At 48.9% G+C, this 19,107-nt stretch overlaps 1 protein-coding gene across 28 annotated transcripts; it reads left to right on the top strand.

Annotated features, from left to right (window-relative positions):
* Window positions 1–52: 52 nt before the first annotated feature.
* RABL2A (RAB, member of RAS oncogene family like 2A) lies at window positions 53–15,004 on the top strand. Of its 28 annotated transcripts, XM_063790330.1 has the most exons (11): window positions 89–236; window positions 451–483; window positions 692–846; window positions 1,386–1,549; window positions 5,788–5,817; window positions 7,020–7,099; window positions 7,909–7,988; window positions 13,433–13,544; window positions 13,892–14,007; window positions 14,320–14,403; window positions 14,570–15,004. In XM_063790330.1, exons 4-11 carry the CDS (start codon window positions 1,443–1,445, stop codon window positions 14,609–14,611), a joined length of 651 nt encoding a protein of 216 aa, XP_063646400.1. In that variant the 5' UTR covers window positions 89–236; window positions 451–483; window positions 692–846; window positions 1,386–1,442; the 3' UTR covers window positions 14,612–15,004. The 28 variants fall into 28 exon arrangements, with proteins under 28 accessions (XP_063646402.1, XP_054534862.1, XP_063646404.1 ...); XM_063790332.1 differs by having other exon boundaries at window positions 53–236; window positions 451–698; window positions 13,892–13,989; XM_054678887.2 differs by lacking the exon at window positions 451–483 and having other exon boundaries at window positions 55–236; window positions 13,892–13,989.
* The last annotated feature ends 4,103 nt before the right edge of the window (window positions 15,005–19,107 follow it).

Here is a 19,107-nt window from a genome sequence, read left to right on the forward strand (position 1 = left end):
CAGCCAGCGCCCCGGCGGGGTCCTTCAGGCCTTCGGCCGGGCAGCCTCCCTCGGGGTCCTTGCGCGGTTGCCTAGCAGCTGCGAGGACGCGGGCCGAGCCGGAAGTGGAGTGCGCTGCGGCGCGAGCTGGGCCGGCGGGTGTGGTTCGAGAGCGCGCGGAGTCCAGACTGGCGGCAGGGCCCGAGGGGCCGACCCGCAGCGTCCCTGGTCTCTCCAGCCCTCACTCGGAACCGCACGTGAGGGCAAATCCGCCCCGGTGGCTGGCTTAGCACGCGGGGACAGCCCCTCCGAGGCCTCCCTAGCGGTGTGGGCGAGAGGGCGTCCGGGTCGGGGGAAGCACGGAAAGGTGGCATCGTGAGGCTGTTGTGGGGGACGGGACGGGCAGCCTGGCGATGCCTGGACATGGTTGGTGGCCAAAAACATTTATCGAAAGATAGCTTACCCACTTAGATGGCGAGGATACCGACAAGCAAGTCTTCGCCCGTAAGCAGTGGCTCACGCCTATAGTCCAGGGATGCCGAGGAGGGAGGATCGCTTGAGTCCAGGAGTTGGAGGCTGCAGTGAGCCGTCATCGCGCCACTGCACTCCAGCCTGGGCGACAGAGTGAGACCCTATCTCTAAACAAAAGAAAGAACGTCTTCAAGCATGGAGCCATGAAGCTGGATTTGGCTTTCTGTCGCTCTCTCTACAGGGTACAGGTGAAAGGGGGCAGACCCCTCATCATGCTTTCCAGGCATCTGCCACTTCCCAGGAATTGTCTCCCTGGATAAACAAGGCGAAGTCCCTGGCTGTGCGGAAGCAGTAGCTGTGTGGTGGCGCAGTCAGGAAAACTCGGGGGCCCTGTTGGTATTTTCTACCCCTGACCCGTGTGCATACTTCTGTCGTAGCTCTCACCACAGTAGACTCTGCTATCATTGTGTCTTCCATCCTCTGAACCCTGTGCAAGGTCTGCTCATGGTGAATGCCCAGTAAGGCTCACCTATTGCTGCTATCTCGTCATCATATCATTTCTATGTGCCCCCCTAGCTAAGAGTCTGGACTGTGGTTACATTCTCAGGAATGTTTACAAAGTCATATTTAGGTGTGAGGAGAGTAAAACAGAGCTAGACATAATGTTGCACACAGCCTTTGGCACTGGATGCCTGGCGAATGTCTTGTGCAAATGGGTAACGTGAGGAGCAGCATTTGGGGTGCGCAGGACTTAACTATTTGTGTATAACATATTATTGATGCCTGTGTGTCATACTCTGCTACTCCAAGGCTAGTAGTCAATTGCATACCATATCTCAGTCTGGCACTGAGGGAAGCAGTCTGGATGGAGGTACAGCTGGAGATTTGGTTGAGGGGACTTATCTCTGACAACAGCCTCTTGTTGATCTTCCCAGACAGTGACAATACCCTCCCCTCCCTTGGGCTGGACCCCTCTCTACAGCTAGGAGCCAATGGCAGAAGACAAAACCAAACCGAGTGAGTTGGACCAAGGGAAGTATGATGCTGATGACAACGTGAAGATCATCTGCCTGGGAGACAGCGCAGTGGGCAAATCCAAGTATGTTGGGAGATTAGGGAATAAATACCAGCCCCAGAGAGGGTCCGGGTCATTTTAAAAGTCCTCCAGAGGCAGAGGAGCATGGCTTCTTGGGGCTGGTGAAGGAGCAGTCTTGGCTGGAGCGCAGATGTTCATGGGGGAACGAGGGGAATCACGTGAGCCGTTGTGTGTGTCGGGTGGAGGGGGCAGGTCATAAGGACTGAGGAATTTGAATGTTTCCTCTGAGCCCTGAGAGAACGTGTGGAGCAACTGAGGACATTGTGTGTGGTTTGTGGGCTGAGGGGTGGCAAGGGCGGGGAGTGGGAATGGAAAGACAAAAGTGATTATGCCACCATGACAGATTGGGTAAAGGTGGTAAAGATGCTTTCTTGGAGGGACTCTCTGAAATAGAGAAAACTGGGTAGAACTGACGATTGACTATAATCATTGTGAAGACTGGCTTCTTCTTGTAATGAATTTCGGTGCCTACATGCCACCCGGAGAGGTGAAGGGAGGCTCTGCCGTGCTGCCAGCTTGTCTCCATGAGACGTCCTAGTTCTCACGCCTAGGACTGCTGAGGGCACATGTCCATTTCTGCCTTCATAGCATGACGGTACACTTGCCCCTGCCCAGAGAAGTGGTTACGTTTATCTCCCAAGTACTCCAGGCCCACCTTGGTTTCTACCTTCATTTTTATAATCAAGTCCTTTGACTCAGGTAGCTGTGAATAATTCTCTGGGGGCTTTGCTGGTTTTTAGGCCATCTCCATGACTTTGAATTCTCTCTCTCTCTCTCTCTCTCTCTCTCTCTCTCTCTCTCTCTTCCCCACCACACAATCACACACTGCAGCTCTGGTTTAGTTTTTTTTTTTTTTTTTTTTTTTTGAGACGGAGTCTCGCTCTGTCGCCCAGGCTGGAGTGCAGTGACGTGATCTCGGCTCACTGCAAGCTCCGCCTCCCGGGTTCACGCCATTCTCCTGCCACAGCCTTGCGAGTAGCTAGGACTACAGGCGCCTGCCACCACACCCAGCTAATTTTATTTTTGTATTTTTAGTAGAGACGGGGCTTCACCTTGTTAGCCAGGATGGTCTTGATCTCCTGACCTCGTGATCCGCCCACCTCAGCCTCCGAAAGTGCTGGGATTATAAGCATGAGCCACCGCGCCCGGCCTCTGGTTTAGTATTTTATAGTTACTTTGACCATCCTCAACAGCACGCCTGTACAGTAAAAGTGAGGGTAGGTGTTGTAGTTTGGGAAGGTTACCCAATAAATAACACCCCCTTTATCCCCACTCAAGTTTAAAACAACAAAGAATAGAAATGGCCGGCAGGTGTAGAGCAAATTGCCACTTTAATAACAAACAGAACTTTCGGAGAATGTATCTTGGTATACCCAGCTCCCAAGTTCAATGCTAGTCTCTTTATATGCCTCATTTCAAACAGTAACAAAAAATAAGAATCCAAGTAGTTAACTTGACGTCAAAGATTACCATAACATTGGCCTCCACAGACACAACAATTAGAAAACAAGCCAGTCTTCATCCACTAGCAGTATCTCAGGCAAAAGGTTGTCCCAGATACAATGGAAACAGTGCATCTGAGGGAAGGTGAGTGCATGAGAACACTGTGGTTCAGTTTTGATTGGACTCAAGAATTACTGCCAATTTTCAGTCTCTAACCTATGAATCTAAACTCAGTTGGGCTAAAACACCCATTAAGAGGTTAACACATCCAGGCTGTGGTGAGCTATGATTGTGCCACTGCACTCTAGCCTAGTGACAGAGCAAGACCCTGTCTCAAAAAAAAAAAAAAAAAAAGTTAACACTTGTGTTCATCATATCTGAAGGGCGTCAGTTGTACACGGCCTCATTTCTAGATAGCAATGTTGTGGCAGTGCGGCCTTCTTGCAGAGTTCAGAAATTTACAACAGTAGCAGCCCCAGTCACCAGGCTTTCTTTAAGGTGCCTTTTTTTTTTTTTTTTTCTCATGCAGCATGTTCATGCTTCTTGATTCCACTCAGGGCTCTGTTGGTGGGCTCTGATGACAGCTCCCCTACCCCCTGTGAACAGGTGTTCTCAGACCTGGGCACTGCCTCCTGTGGAAGGCTTTTCCTTTGCTCCTGCACATGCCACCTTCCTGAGCTGCCATTACAGGCGTGAGCCACTGCACCCGACCAGATTTCTTTTGACCCCAGGTGATCATACTGCTTAATAACAAGACATGGTGTTTTTTTTTTGTTTTTTTTGTTTTTTTTTTTGAGACAGAGTCTTGCTCTGTCACCCAGGCTGGAGTATAGTGGGGCAATCTCTGCTCACTGCAACCTCCGCCTCCCAGGTTCAAGCAATTCTCATGCCTCAGCCTCCTGAGTAGCTGGGATTACAGGCATGCGCCACCATGCCTAGCTAATTTTTTTGTATTTTTAGCAGAGGTTTTGCCATGTTGGCCAGGTTGGTCTGGAATTCCTAACCTCAAGTGATCTGTCTGCCTTAGCCTCCCAAAGTGCTGGGATTACAGGTGTGAGCCACCGCACCCGGCCAACAAGACGTGGCTTTCTGATTCCATCTTTAAGAGTAGTTAGGTCCAGATGTGTTGTCTTTTTTCTTTGATAGCTGTCTAACTTGGCCTTTAGGGTCTTCCATTCCCGTTAATGATTGCCTATCATTGTTGTACAAAGAGGGCAAAGGCACACCCCCCCCCACCCAAAACTAAGGCCACATGGTGTGAGTACAGACTAGGGTGATGGGGGAAACTTACAAGCAGAAAAGTCACACCATGTGACTCCCTGGGTCCCAAGCTCTCATTATCCTGAGGGAGTTGTGCTTAGGCCACCAGTGACCAGTGCCTACTCTAAATATTTTTGGGAAAAGAAGACAGGGAACATCTGTGTATGTGACAGTGACAGAGGCAGCTCCCTAGAGCCTCCGGAGGTAGGCCTGCTCTGTTTTTGAGCTCAGGCCTGCCGAGCTGGTTCTCTGCTAAGCTGCAGAATGTTGGGAGGGAATGAGTCTCTGGGGCCTCTTTTTCTCTCCTTCATCCTGTCTTCCAGAGGCAACTTTTCCTTAAGAAAATCCGTCTGTGCCTGTGTTTTTATTCTTTCACTGCTTCTGCTTGGATGAGGCAAGTTTATGGATCTCTCCTCTTCCTCCTGCACTTTCTGAGCATGTGCCCTCTCAAGACAGGGTTCTGAGCTTGAGTCTTTTTCATTTACCATCTTAACCTCTGGCCGCGGTAAATTCTTTGTGTAATTTTCTACGTGATCTAAGAAGATGATGTGTTTTCTTTATAGTAAGGGTGCTGTTTCTTTATAGTTATAAATAAAGTCTATCCTCCTTTTACAATTCAAGCTGCAGTTTAAATATCAGAAGTATAAAATCATGGTTAGAGTGTATTACACTGACAGACAGGCAAGCAGTGACCCTTCAAAACGTGAGGGAAAAAAGGTTGCAATGTCAAGAGAGTGGTCAGGGAAGGCCTAGTTGTAAAGGTAACATTGGGTCAAAGACTTGAAAAAAGCAAGGAGTAAGCCTTGCAGATATCTGGCAGGAGCATTTCAACAACAAAAGGAGGAAATGGCCAGTGGCTAGAACAGAGGGAGAGAAAAGAAATGGGAGAATTTGAACTGAAAGAAATGGGGAACCACTGGATGGTTTTGCAGAGAGGAGTGACCAAGTCTGCCTAATTTTTTCACAGGATAACTGACCACATTCAGAATTGATAGTCCTCTCAATAACCAATAGATCAAGCAGATTCTCCTGTCTCAGCCTCCTGAGTAGCTGGGATTACAGGCGTGTGTCACCACACCTGGCTAATTTTTTGTATCTTTAGTGGAGACAAGGGCTTCACCATGTTGGCCAGGCTGCTCTTGGCCTCCCAAAGTGCTGGGATTACAGGCATGAGCCACCACGCCCGACCGGGAAATGGCTTTTGAACGGAAGGCGCAGCTTTGGCCTGGCCTCTGTTTCCCTTTGCATAACACAAGGGTAATTGTATGTGCAGAACTGTGCTCTGGTGGAAATAACAGATTTGAGAGCTTCACATGGGCTGGTGTGTGTACTCATAGTGACATGAGCTGTTTTGTTATGACGGGTTAGTAATGCTGATACCCAGCTTCCAGACTTGACCCGGAAGCTGTGTGGCTGTGGAGTGAAAGGGGGAAGGGAAGCCACAGGTGGCTTCCAGGTTGTCAGCCTTAGGGTGCAAAAGTCTGGGACAAGGGAGAGATGGAGACGCCATCTGACCACCTTGCCTGTTCTGCTTACAGACTCATGGAGAGATTTCTCATGGATGGCTTGTATCCTTCAAGGTTTGAAGTACCCCTTGCTCCTGTGGGTCTTCCCACGCTCATGTATCAGTGTCCCACTGCCCACCCCTTTGTACCAGCAGCCCAGGAAGGAGGATTGGGTAAGTGAATGCACAGGTTTTGTTCCGCGCTTGTTTCTTGCCGATTGACCCACATGGCATTGCACAATCAGTGCTGTATATTTTGGACCTTACTCATATTTGGATTGTTTTATATTAAGAGGGCAGTAGAATGGCAAACAGCAAATGGTTTGGATCTAATGCCTGGATTCAAACCCCACCTCCTCCTCCTCAGTAGCTTCTGATACTGGCCAAGTCATTTAGCCTCTCTAACCTCAAAGCTTGGGCCTCCTACTATTGAAAAAAATCTCTGATATGAATGAACTTTGTAAAATAGGAGCTACCAGCCCCACCTTTCTCCCATGAATTGTTATATTGCATAGGTTTGGAGTGAGTTCCTCCCCGCAACTGGGAGATTTTTAAACAGCTTCCCAAGTGGATCCACTGAGAACCACAGGTGAGAGGAGCCCCTGGAGCCTGCTGCTGCCTGTCCTAGGCTCGGCACCCCAAGGCTCAGTTGCCTTAAGATCTGAGTATGTGTTACTCCACCTTCTACCAAGTGCTCCTGCACACCCAGCCCACCTGCGTCATTTGGCTCTGCTTTTTACACTGTCCGGCTTCTTGCAGCCTCGGAAGGTGTTAATCCCCAGAGTTTAACCCTTTTTCTCAGGGTTTCACACATAGGCAGACTCCAAATTGATTGACAGCTTGTCAACTGTATGGCTTGTGGGAGCTTTTGTCCCTGGAATGGTCATGTTGCTACCTAGGGTTAGGGTTTCCTTTCTAGCCTGTGAAAGCTCCATCCATGATTGAGTTGGGGTATCCACATTTGCATTTTCCAACTGCATGATGCCTTGTATGACACTTGTCTGTAAAATCCTGTTCTATGTTTTACCTCAGACTTCGATGGCCAGGACACACTCCCATCTCCTCCCACCCCTCACCCTTCCATGGAGCTTGTACCAGTGGTATGTGAAGCTGATCCTCTGTCTGCAACATTCATTTGATTTAAAATCTCAATAACTCCAAAGAGAAGAGGAGGGAGAGGATCCATTTCATCAAACCAAACACCCCTGCTCCCCACTCCTTCCTTACCTCCCCTTTTATTGATTTTGGTCCTTAACCTGAGTGCAGTCAGCCACAGCAGCTGTCCACGTACGCCCTGACCCTGTACAAGCACACAGCCATGGTAGATGGCAAGACCATCCTTGTGGGTAAGTGGCACAGGGCCAAGACATGCTGACCCTCAGGAAAGAGGAAATGGGAGACGAGGGGAGGTGAGGGAAGGTTCATAAGGAGAGAGTCCACAGGGAGAAAATGAGACCCCAGGCAGGGACAAGGGGTGCTAGAGAGAACCCAGAGAGCCAGGAGCCAGGAGGCCATGGAGGGTGGAAGGAGGCATGCAGGGGCCAAGTCCCAGCCCTCTGACCTGGCGTCCAGGCCAGCACCTGTGCAGGACAGGGTTCAGGAAAGGAGAAGTCAGGGGGCTGTACCCACCTCAGGGAAGAAGAATATAAGAGGCCTTCGACGAGGCAGTAGTTTTCCTAGCTTCAGGGGTTCTTACTCAGCCAGTTTGAAACATTATCTCCCACATCGGGCTGCGACCTTCCATCGGGTCATAATCTTCTCCTTGGCCGGGCACGCAGCCTGCCTGACTCTGTCTACCGTCTGTGGTCAGCGCACGTGAGAAGTTGGAATAGTTTGGAACTTAGAGGACCCTGCGTGTCACGTGGGAAACGGGGAACTATCTTCTCCCTCCTTGGGCTTCCAGTGTGTTGTCCTTCTTCCTGGCCCCTGACCCACTGTCTTCCCATACACACAGGTGAAGACACACCTCTCACATCACACTCAGGTACACTGTGTCTTGAAGACACACGTGTGGGGCTGTATGGTCTCTGTTTCTCCCTGTGCTCCCCATGTACACTCACACATGTGCTGTGGTTTGTGCCGCATGTGTGTTGTATCTTAGTGACTTGCACAGAAATGCACCAGGCATGTGGGTCTGTCCGTGTTCACACTGCAGACTTTTGGGACACGGCAGGCCAGGAGCGGTTCCAGAGCATGCATGCCTCCTACTACCACAAGGCCCACGCCTGCATCATGGTACGAGATGGTGGGGAGGTGGACAAAGGCACTGGGCAAGTCTGGCCTGAGAGGTGAGGGGCCTAGCAGCCCTGGGCCCTTGTAACCAAGTCTGGGTGTTGTGGGAGGGGGGCTTAGGGTCACCCGGGGATGTTTCAAACCACACCTGCTCCCCAGAGCTTCTTAGTGAGAAGGTGCCAGGTGAGCTCTCTGTAGGCGGGGATGGGTGGAGAAAAGGTGGAACAGCAAGCTCAGGGCTTCAACATCAGGTGTAGCATCCAAGAGGCAAACATATGCCTGAAACAGGGCCACAGTCCCTCTGACGGACCTAACCTGTCAGACAAGCTCCCAAGGCCTCCCTCCACTGTTGCCTGCTGCTTTTCCCTAGGGGGCACATGCTGGGACTGAGTAGATGCTGCGGGTCCCAGAGAACCTTCTCTCTCAGGCCAGCCCCTTGCCTCCCCCCGAGCCTTCCATTTTGTTGCCTAGGACGCAATCCTCACGGTTCCACCCTGGTGACCGGGGTGTGGTGAAGAGTCACTCCAAGAGAAAAATGCAGCCGAGGAAAGGGCTAAGAAAAGAAAAAGGAGCTCTGTAAACCTGTGTCCTATAGAAGTTCCTACCCGTGAATTCCCTGGCTTGGTTCTCAGGCCACCACTTTTAAATGCTGAAAAGGAGCATGTTTTTGTTTTGGGTCACTTAAAAAACATTTTCATGGCTGGGCATGGTGGTTCATGCCTGTAATCCCAGCACTTTGGGAGGCCAAGATGGGTGGATCACCTGAGGTCAGCAGTTTGAGACCAGCCTGGCCAACATGGTGAAATCCCGTCTCTACTAAAAATACAAAAAATTAGCCGGGCATGGTGGCGGGTGCCTGTAATCCCAGCTACTTGGGAGGCTGAGGCAGGAGAATCACTTGAACCCGGGAGGCAGAGGTTGCAGTGAGCCGAGATCACACCATTGCACTCCAGCCTGGGCAACAAGAGCAAAACTCCATCTAAAAAAAACCCACATTTTCATGAATATCAGCCATCAACAATGCAGAAAGTAATAGACTAGTCTTCTGAATTATTAACCCTAGCAATTGTCACCAAGTGAAAACCTCGGTCACTAAAACTTCTTGGAATAGCATTCAAGGTCTTGCTTTAACACAAAACCCCAAAACTTGGCGGTACAAAACAACCATTTTCTGATGGATCGGGAATCCATGTCTGAAGTCTCAGCTAAGAAGACTCCAAGGCTGGGTTCCAGGCTGGAACTGCCTGGGGCATCTCCCCACACACACAGTGGTACTTGGCTGGACCACCAGCAGGTTCTACTCCCCGTGTTTCTTTGCAGTTTGTCAGTTGGGCTGATTTGGGTTTGCTCACAGAGTATCAGCCAAGATCCCGAGATCAAGTATCCAGAGAGAACCCGGTGGGACTTATATTTCCTTTTATGGCCTAGCCCTGGAATATGTGGCATCTCTCTGTCCATAGTCACAGAGGGAAGAAACAGATGGCATCTCTCAGTGGGGAACCAGAATCACATGGTTAAAAGAACACATGGGATGGACAGGTTGCCACCATTGTTGGCATACATTAATAAAGTCTGCCATGGCACCCCATAGCATTTAGACACCCACCTTTCTAGCCCTACCTCCCACTTAGTGATTGTCTGTAAATATGCACGGCGTTACCTTGGCACTGAGAGAGATGCATGGCTGAGTAGGTGTCATCTCATCTGTAAGAAGCAATAGCAGAGGGGATGCAGAAGGAGCTGCTCTGTTCTGCTCATTGTCACCTGCTCCTCTGCACACCTTCCTTCATGCTCTTCCCTCGGCCTCTCCCCAGCTCACACCCCTTTATTTGAAACTCTGCTCATTTTTCAGGCCCTGCTTCAATGCCACCACCTCCATGCAGCCTCCTCTGATGTTTGTCATTAGCATAGCTCTTTCGTGTGTGCTCCTGCACCACTGATCCCTTCCACAACATGGACTGTCTGTGATGCACGTGTGCAGGATGCTGGGAGTGCCCAGGTGGAAAGACACACGTGCTGCCCCCAGGAACTGACTGACTGGTAGGCACAGTACAGATACCAGTGGTGAGGACAGTGAGGATTCTTCCCTTCTGACCCTTTGCAGATGGTAAAGGAAGGAACTCGTCACCTAATTCCCCTGACTGCCCCTTGAGAACAAAATCCCTTGAAAAATTCCAAAAGCTTTAACTCTGATAACTGTTAAGGTACTAAGCAAGAGGATGATGGGGCAAGGCAAATGGGGGCAGTGTAGTGCAGAAGTCTGACCCTCAAGAGCAGAGGAGCTTGCTCCTAGCCAGTTTGGTTTCAGGCCTACAGTGGCATTTGGTATTTTGAGCTCACCTCTCTTTTTCTCTTGGAGTGACTGCTTCCTGCATCTGATGCATCTCCGTGGGCTCCCCTCAGACCCTCTTCTGAAGGCCTGGGGTGTCTCTCCTGCCACCATGCCTGTGTCTGCAGGTGCCTGCCACCAGCCCCAGTCTGCTGCACGGGCCCTGGCGAGTAGAAAGCACTTGCCTTCTGACCACATGGGGAGCTGAGGGTCAGAGACGGAACCAGGGCTCGACCCTCCACCTTGAAACCTTGAGATGGGGATGCTCCTCATTCTAGCCAGCTCCTCCTCAGCTCTCAAAACAAGGAACGGATGCTCAGGAAACCAGACCTGGACAAAAGGCATCTGAGCCTGGTGTGAGGCAGATTCCAGAAGTTTAGTTACAGACATCCTTTATAAGGAGTCTTCATCGGGAATTCAAGACAACCTGGTGATTTCATTGAAATTGGCCTGTGAAAGAGAATCCACATAGACTTCCTGCCACCTCTTGAGATGTGACAGTTGCTGACCCTCCCGCCACCACACAGGGCGAGCCCCTAGCCCTGAGCTTGAACGATGTTGCTTGCACAAATAGCTGGGTGATTTAGAAGTGAGGTCAGCTGTGCCAGCAGTTACAGGGTGGTGGTTGTCTGTAACTTTAATCCACTGACTGTTGTACTAGGGCAGTTTGGGCTAGACACTTTGGAGGAGCTCCTGTGAAGGGCATGAAGGCTCACTGTAGCAGCAGCTCAGTTGTCTTTCAGAGTTCTGCCCTTAGAGCTGGTTTGCAGTGCTCATCCTTCTTGCTGATATTTTAAAATAGGTAGAAACAGGCTGGGCGCGGTGACTCATGCCTTTAATCCCAGTACTTTGGGAGGCCTAGGCGGGCAGATCACCTGAGGTCAGGAGTTCGAGACCAGCCGGACCAACATGTTGAAACCCCGTCTCTACTAGAAATACAAAAATTAGCCAGGCGTGGTGGCACACACCTGTAATCCAGCTACTCGGGAGGCTGAGACAGGAGAATCGTTTGAAGACAGGAGAATCGTTTGAACCCAGGAGGTGGAGGTTGCAGTGGCAGTGAGCCAAGATACTGCCACTGCACTCTAGCCTGGGCAACAGAGCAAGACTCCATCTCACAATAAATAAATAAATAAAAATAAAATAGGTAAAAACAAATTATAAAGTAATACAATTATGAACTGCAAATAATAAAACATAAAAATTACTTTAAAAAAATTTAAAGAGGCCGGGCACAGTGGCTTATGCCTGTAATCCCAGAAATTTGGGAGGCCGAGGCAGGAGGATCACTTGAGCCCGGGAGTTCAAGACCAGCCTGGTTAATATAATGACAGCTTATCTCTACAAAAAATAAAATTAGCCAGGCATGGTGGCATGTGCCTGTAGTTCCAGCTACTCAGGAGGCTGAGGTAGGAGGATCACCGGACCCCAGGGGGTCGAGGAGCAGTAAGCCAAGATTGTGCCACTGCACTCCAGCCTGGCTGATAGAGTAAGACCCTATCTCAAAAAACAAAAAGCAGAAAGAACAAAGAAGTAAACAAAAGCTTAAAAGTAAATCAGCCAGGTGCACTAGCTCATGCCTGTAATCCCAGTACTTTGGGAGGCCTAGGCAGGCAGATCACTGCAGGTCAAGAGTTTGAGAGCAGCCTGGCCAACATGATGAAACCCCGTCTCTACTAAAACTACAAAAATTAGCCAGGCGTGGTGGTGCGCACCTGTAATCCCAGCTACTCCAGAGGCTGAGACGAGAATCGCTTGAACCTAGCAAGTGGAGGTTGCAGTGGCAGTGAGCCAAGATAGCGCCACTGCACTCCAGCCTGGGCAACAGAGCAAGACTCCATATATGGAGATCCCTTGAGATCAAGAGTTCGAGACCAGCCTGGCCAACATGGCGAAACCCTGTCTCTACTAAAAATATAAAAATTAGCCAGGCATGGTGGCGCACACCTGTAGTCCCAGTTACTGAGGAGGCCGAGACAAGAGAATCACTTGAACACAGAAGGCAAAGGTTGCAGTGAGCTGAGATTATGCCACCACACTCCAGCCTGGGTAACAGAGTGAGACTCCGTCTAAAAAAAAAAAAAAAAAAAATCAAGGGCAGTTGTGGTGGCTAACACCTGTAACCCCAGCACCTTTAGAGGCCCAGGTGGGAGGATCCCTTGAGGCCAAGAGTTTGAGATGAGCCTGGGTAACATAGGGAGAGCCTGCCTCTACAAAAAAAATAATAAAATAAAAATTAATGCACGCATGCTACTTGGGAGGCTGAGGTAGGAGGATTCCTTGAGCCCAGGAGTTTTGAGGTTACAGTGAGCTGTGATTGAGCCACTGCATTCTAGCCTGGGTGACAGTGAAACCCTGTCTCTAAAAAGTAAATAAATAAATAAATAAAAGTAAATAGTAACTGAAGTAAAACTCTAGAAACATTTACGGTTACTACAGAGGAACTTTAAAACAGTTTAAGCAATAAATACAACAGTAGACTAAACACAAAAGTTTTTACAATTTCTAACAGACTGTATCAATTGGCAAATTGATTCCATTTATGATTGTTAAAATAGGTGAATAAGATTAGATGACAAGATAACAAAAAAGGAATACGTTATTTATTTGTTTATTTCAGACAGAGTTTTGCTCTTGTTGCCCAGGCTGGAGTGCAATGGCATGATCTGGGCTCGCTGCAACCTCCGTCTCCCTAGTTCAAGCAATTCTCCTGCCTCAGCCTCCCAAGTAGCTGAGATTACAGGCATGCGCCACCACACCCAGCTAATTTTTTGCATTTTTAGTAGAGACGGAATTTCACCATGTTGGCCAGGCTGGTCTCAAACTCCTGACCTCAGGTGATTGACCCGCCTCAACCTCCCAAAGTGCTGGGCTTACAGGTGTGAGCCACTGCACTGGGCCAAGAATAAGATTTTTAAAAACATGTTCGCATCTGGAGGCTCCAGGGGGCTTCCCTGAGAAATGGCAGCCTCTGTGGTCAGAGAGGCTGCAATTCAGAGCGTTCCCACAAACAGCACCGTGTGCTCATGCTTACCTGCTTGGGTGTGTGTGTCACCTGGAGATGGGGTGCAGAAACATTGACATACCTGAGCTATCTTTCTTCCTCTGCCCTTTGCAGGTGTTTGATGTACAGAGGAAAGTCACCTATAGGAACCTGAGCACCTGGTATACAGAGCTTCGGGAGTTCAGGCCAGAGATCCCATGCATCGTGGTGGCCAATAAAATTGATGGTGGGGCCATCCCTGCACCTGGGTGTTAGCAATTCACTGGGGACCTGCCCTCATACATTTCCTCCTCCATTCCCCGGGCAGGCAACCTTCAGTGATTGGTCCTCCCTCCCACGATAAGATACAACCCTTGGTTGCTTGCATTCTTCCCACCTTATAAAGAAGCCAGCTAAGCTGACCTGCCCTCTTTCCAAGACACAGATCCCTATTAACGGAGCTCTTTCTAGGACATGTTTCCCAATCATCCCTGCCTATCCCACTTTCTGGAATGGAGGCCTCCAGTGGCCCCCGCTCCAAACCTTCTTCCCCTCCCTTGACAGACAGACCAATGTCCTACCTTCTCTCTACAGCAGACATAAACGTGACCCAAAAAAGCTTCAGTTTTGCCAAGAAGTTCTCCCTGCCCCTGTATTTCGTCTCGGCTGCTGATGGTACCAATGTTGTGAAGGTGTGGTTGACTGCAGAGGTAGCTAGCAAGGTCAGGGCGCTAGGTGGTAAAGGGAAGCTGTGAAGAGAAGGGCTTACTGCAGGTGTGATGGAGAGAACCGGGACAGTGCATGGGCATGGGTGGCAGGGAGGGGAGGAGCTGATGGGCCTGGACTTGATGAGGCAGAAGTCCATTGACCATACGTAGGTCAGGGTGACGGGGAGAGGCAAATGGAGGGGTAAGGTTGCTGATTTTAGGAATGGAGTACTGTGTAGTCTCACAGTGGGGCCAGTGGGGTGGACTGGGCAGAGTCCAAGGCACTCTCATCCACCATCTCTACCTCACCCCCAGCTCTTCAATGATGCAATTCGATTAGCTGTGTCTTACAAACAGAACTCCCAGGACTTCATGGATGAGATTTTTCAGGAGCTCGAGGTAGGTCAGGTCCACATTTCGGGTGGGATGGAAGAAACGGCTCCTCTTCAGGGAGAGGGACTACAACCCAGTAGAGTGGCTCTTGCCTAAGTTTGCCCCAGTAAATGTATCAGAGCTGCGGTTGAGCAAATGCAGGGCCAGGCCTCACCTGCGACCTTGTTCACAGAACTTCAACTTGGAGCAGGAAGAGGAGGACGTGCCAGACTAGGAACAGAGCAGCAGCATCGAGACCCCATCAGAGGCGGCGGCCTCTCCCCACAGCTGAGGGGCTGGGGCTAGGGGTGGGTGGAGCCCTTTTAAAATACCCTTCCCTTCAACAACTCTCCAGCTCTGAATGGAGAAACTCTCTAGGCCATCCCCTCTTCTACCTCCTGCAACCCACCCATCCTATTAGCCTCCCACATTCAAGGCCCGTGATACAGGGATGAGGTCAGCACCAGCAAACTCTGGACTGGTGGAAGAATTCCCCACCAGATCTCCTTGAAGCAGAATTAGGGATCAGCATCATTAACACCTTCCCCACCCCCTCCCCCCAGGCAGACAGTGAAGAGAATCAGAAAACATGATTATGTGTCACTTTAATAAAGGAAATTTAGGTGTTTTTTGGTGTTTTTGTTTTTGTTTCCTTTCCAAAGCTCACCTCGGGGACAATTCTTTGGGCTTCTGCTGAGGTAATGATTACCCCCCGACCCACAGCTGAGTCTGTGAGGCCCCATCCTTTCCCTACGTTTTCTCCCATCTTTTTTCCTCTTCAGTCTCCCAATCATCTGGTTTGTTTGTTTCTTTGTTCGTTCTGAGACGGAGTCTCGCTCTGTCGCTAGGCTGGAGTGCAGTGGTGCAGTCTCGGCTCGCTGCAACCTCTGACTCCCTGGTTCAAACGATTCTCCTGCCTCAGCCTCCCGAGTGGCTGGCATCACCACGCCCAGCTAATTTTTGTATTTTTAGTAGAGACGGGGTTTCACCATGTTGGCCAGGATGGTCTCGATCTCCTCACCTCGTGATCCGCCCGCCTCGGCCTCCCAAAGTGCTGGGATTACAGGTATGAGCCACCGCGCCCGGCCCCAATCATCTGTTTTTAAACAATCGTTTTTGAGCAGATAGCTATTCATTCCAGATTTCTGTGTACCCACTCTGTTTCAGGAGCTCTTCTAGGTAAAGCTGAGATCACAGGAACAGCAGGTGACAGGCCTAGCTATAGTTAGGAATACACAAGCGGTAAAATCGAGTCCTTACAGCCATACCACAAGGTACATCCATTTGGACTACAAGAAGAGCTTCCTTTAAAGTTCCTATTTCAGCATAAGGAGGCTGTCCTTTTTTTTGAGGAATACTTTGGACCTTGTGCCTCCTGTGGGAGGCTGAGGACTGCAAGAGGAGAGCTAGCAGATATGCCTGTTCACCCCTCTCTGGTACTTGTGGCTTGCTAGTATGTTTTTATGATAATCTCGGGCATTGTTTGCATTGTGTTTATTAATAGGGTTTTGTTTTTATTGTTTCCTTTTTTACAGTAAAGGCTGAATTACATAAACATTGAGTAAATGTATGTGCTTTGTGGCTCTGAAGTGTGTTCGGAGCAAAAAGACAAAAGAATCTGCAAATCATCACCCTTATCAATGAGGGGTAGCTGCCTTGACCTGTTGCAGGGTAGCCCATGTTTACTCTCAATTCACTATATTGGAGGCCATTTCAGTGGATTTTAGTGTTTTCAAAAGAATTCAATTACCTATTAATTTGGGAGCTCAAGAACAAGCACATTTCCCCTTGAAATCAGCAATACTTAGATGTTCAACGTAAGATGTTTGACCTGACCAGGGGTTCCCAGGAACGTATACCCTGATGAGGTAGAACTTAAAAAAATGTAGTTACTGTAAATAACTACTAAGTATTTAAAAAAAAATACAACAGCCTTACTGAGATAGAATTTGCAGACTATAAAGTTCACCATCGTGTTGGTTTTATGGGCCTATTCTGTATCCGGTTCCTTAGAAGCTGACCCTGAGAAGGCCATGGTTCAAATGATTTAATTAGGGTCATTCTCAGAAGAGTGAGGGGGGCAGGAGACAAGAAGCTCAGCAAGGTTGTGGTCTCAGCTGGAGGCCGGCTTCACCACCCCACCCCGTCCCAGGGAAGCTCTGGAGGGCAAATTGCCCTCCAGAGTTAGTCCTACCTCAAGACCACAGGCCTTTTGTGCCCTTAAGCCAAGGGTGAGAGGTGGAAGGGGGCCTTCTGTTTCAGTAAGGTCAGTTCTCTGGGGAAAAGGGCAACTGTGCACTTCCAACTCAAAGCAATTGGAGGATGAATGTTTAGGCAGGGTGCCAGCAACATCCACAAGCCACCCATGTGTACATTGCTCAGATCCACCTGCTTCTTAAAGTTCATTCCATCCAGGTAGAGCTGCTCCATGTTTCTAACTGGTCACCAGTCCTGGGGGAATGTACAAGAGAAGGGTCAATGGGAAAGGACAAACCATAGCCCCTGCTATTGTAGTTGGACCCCATGCAGAGACGGATACTTGTCACCTCTCATCCTCTGGCTAGCACTTTCGCTGGTCTAGGTTGTTTGCCTGGTGGGTTGATCCTGCTCTTCTTGCCTAATGGGGTCTGAGCCCCTGCTTACTATGCCTTTATGAGGCAGTGGTTGTTAACACTTACATAGTTATATCTAAACATGCAAGTACCAAGAGACAGCATGAATCATCTGAGTACCAAATACATTGCTCCTTCCTATTATTATCTGGCAACATCTTTTCTTCCTAATGACGATTACAGGCAATCACCTCTTTCCAGAATGCTAACTCTGCTTGCCAGTTACAAGCGCATGGACTGTCTAGGAAGCAGCCATAGCTTTGTGTTTAGTGAAACTCTTACTGTATCACTTGGTGGAAATGCCTCCCCCACTCCCCACACTGCCACTCACAGAGTCCAAGACTTCAGCTCACAGAGCCTAAAGCTGTAGACACAAACACAGATTCCCCAAGTGTGTCACTGAGAGTGCTAGCGAGCGGGGCGCTCCTATGTCCACTCCTTGGTTACTAGACATGTTGGGGACATGAAACCATATAATGAATATTAAGTTGTGTATCACATCATGAAGGACCCCATCCTTACAGGGTATCATATCCGAGATCGACATCTCTGCTATCCACAAAGATAGGAAAGACTCAGAAGTGGAGTGACATCAGGAAAATGGCAGAGTAGACAGCTCCAAACTCCTGTCCCTCTACAGAAACATGGAGAAAAAGAAGCAGAAACTTTGCCAGAAATCTGGAAAACAGTAAAAGACTTATATCAATCAGGAAAGCACTGAAATGAGGAAAGGGCAACTTCAAAGTGACAGAAAAGTGCTGTGGCATTTTCACTTGCCCTTGCCCCACCCCTTCATCAGCTTGATGGTGATCTTGAAGATAGTAGTCCACTTTCCCAATTTAGGACCCAGGTCCCAGGTTCCAGGGGGAGCAAGGCAGACCTTATTCACAAATGACTTTGTCTATTCTAACCGGTCAGAAACGATCTGAAAGACTAAAATGAGGCATTTGTCTGTTTTGCCCAAGTCTGAATCCACTCAAGGTAGAAAAGGGGCAGGCATTGCTTGAAAACATTCTGAGATGACCAAAAAACCCACAGCTCCCTGGGACAAAAAGTTGTGGTTCAGACATACAATATATTACATAAAGCCTGGGAGGAAAATCTGGGAGAGTTTCTTTGGGAAATCAGGACATTCAAAAAATACTTGTGTTTATTGGGGATTTCAAATGTCATGCACATACCCAGGGCAGGTCACGCATTCAGGAAAGATCTGAGAAGACCCTAAGCTTTTTCCTTTGGAAGATCTCTAGGTCCAGGGTTATCAAGAAGTGAAGGCTAAGACAGAGTTGTTAATATCCTGGTTAGGTGTTGAAGGAATGCCCCAGCACAAAGCCAATCTGCAAAGATTGAAAGAGATGCTTAAAAAAAATTTTTTTTCAACCACGGATGAATACATAAAGAAAATGTGGCATATACGTACAATGGAACATCATTCAGCCTTTTTAAAAAAGGAAATCCTGGCCTGGCGCAGTTGGCTCACGCCTGTAATCCCAGCACCTTGGCAGGCTGAGGCCGGCAGATCACAAGGTCAGGAGATCGAGACCATCCTGGCTAAGGTGAAACCCCATCTCTACTAAAAATACAAAAAAAAAAAAAAAAAATTAGCCAGGCATGGTGGCGGGCACCTGTAGTCCCAGCTACTTGGGAGGCTGAGGCAGGAGAATGGCGTGAACCCAGAAGGCAGAGCTTGCAGTGAGCCTAGATCACGCCACTGCACTCCAGCCTGGGCAACAGAGTGAGACTCAGTCTCAAAAAAAATTAAAATAAAATAAAATAAAAAGGAAATCCTTCCATTTGCAGCAAATATACTAAGTTAAAGAAGCCGGACACAGTAGGACAAATACTACATGATCTCACTTACATAAGGAATCTAAAATATTCAAACTGAGAAGCAGAGAGTAGAATGGTGGTTGCCGAGGGCTAGGGGGAGGAGGAAATAAGCAGGCATTGCTCATTGGGTGCAAAGCTTCAGCTATGCCAGAGGGATAAGTCCTAGAGACCTCCCGTACAGCATAGTGACTATAGTTAACAACACTGTATTACATACTTAAAGATTTACTGGAAATAGATCTTATGTTAAGTGTCCTTATCACAAAACATAAGAATTAGAAATGAAGAG

The sequence above is a fragment of the Pan troglodytes genome, chromosome 13, assembly GCF_028858775.2.
Source record: "Pan troglodytes isolate AG18354 chromosome 13, NHGRI_mPanTro3-v2.0_pri, whole genome shotgun sequence".
In the NCBI taxonomy this organism is placed as follows: domain Eukaryota; kingdom Metazoa; phylum Chordata; class Mammalia; order Primates; family Hominidae; genus Pan; species Pan troglodytes.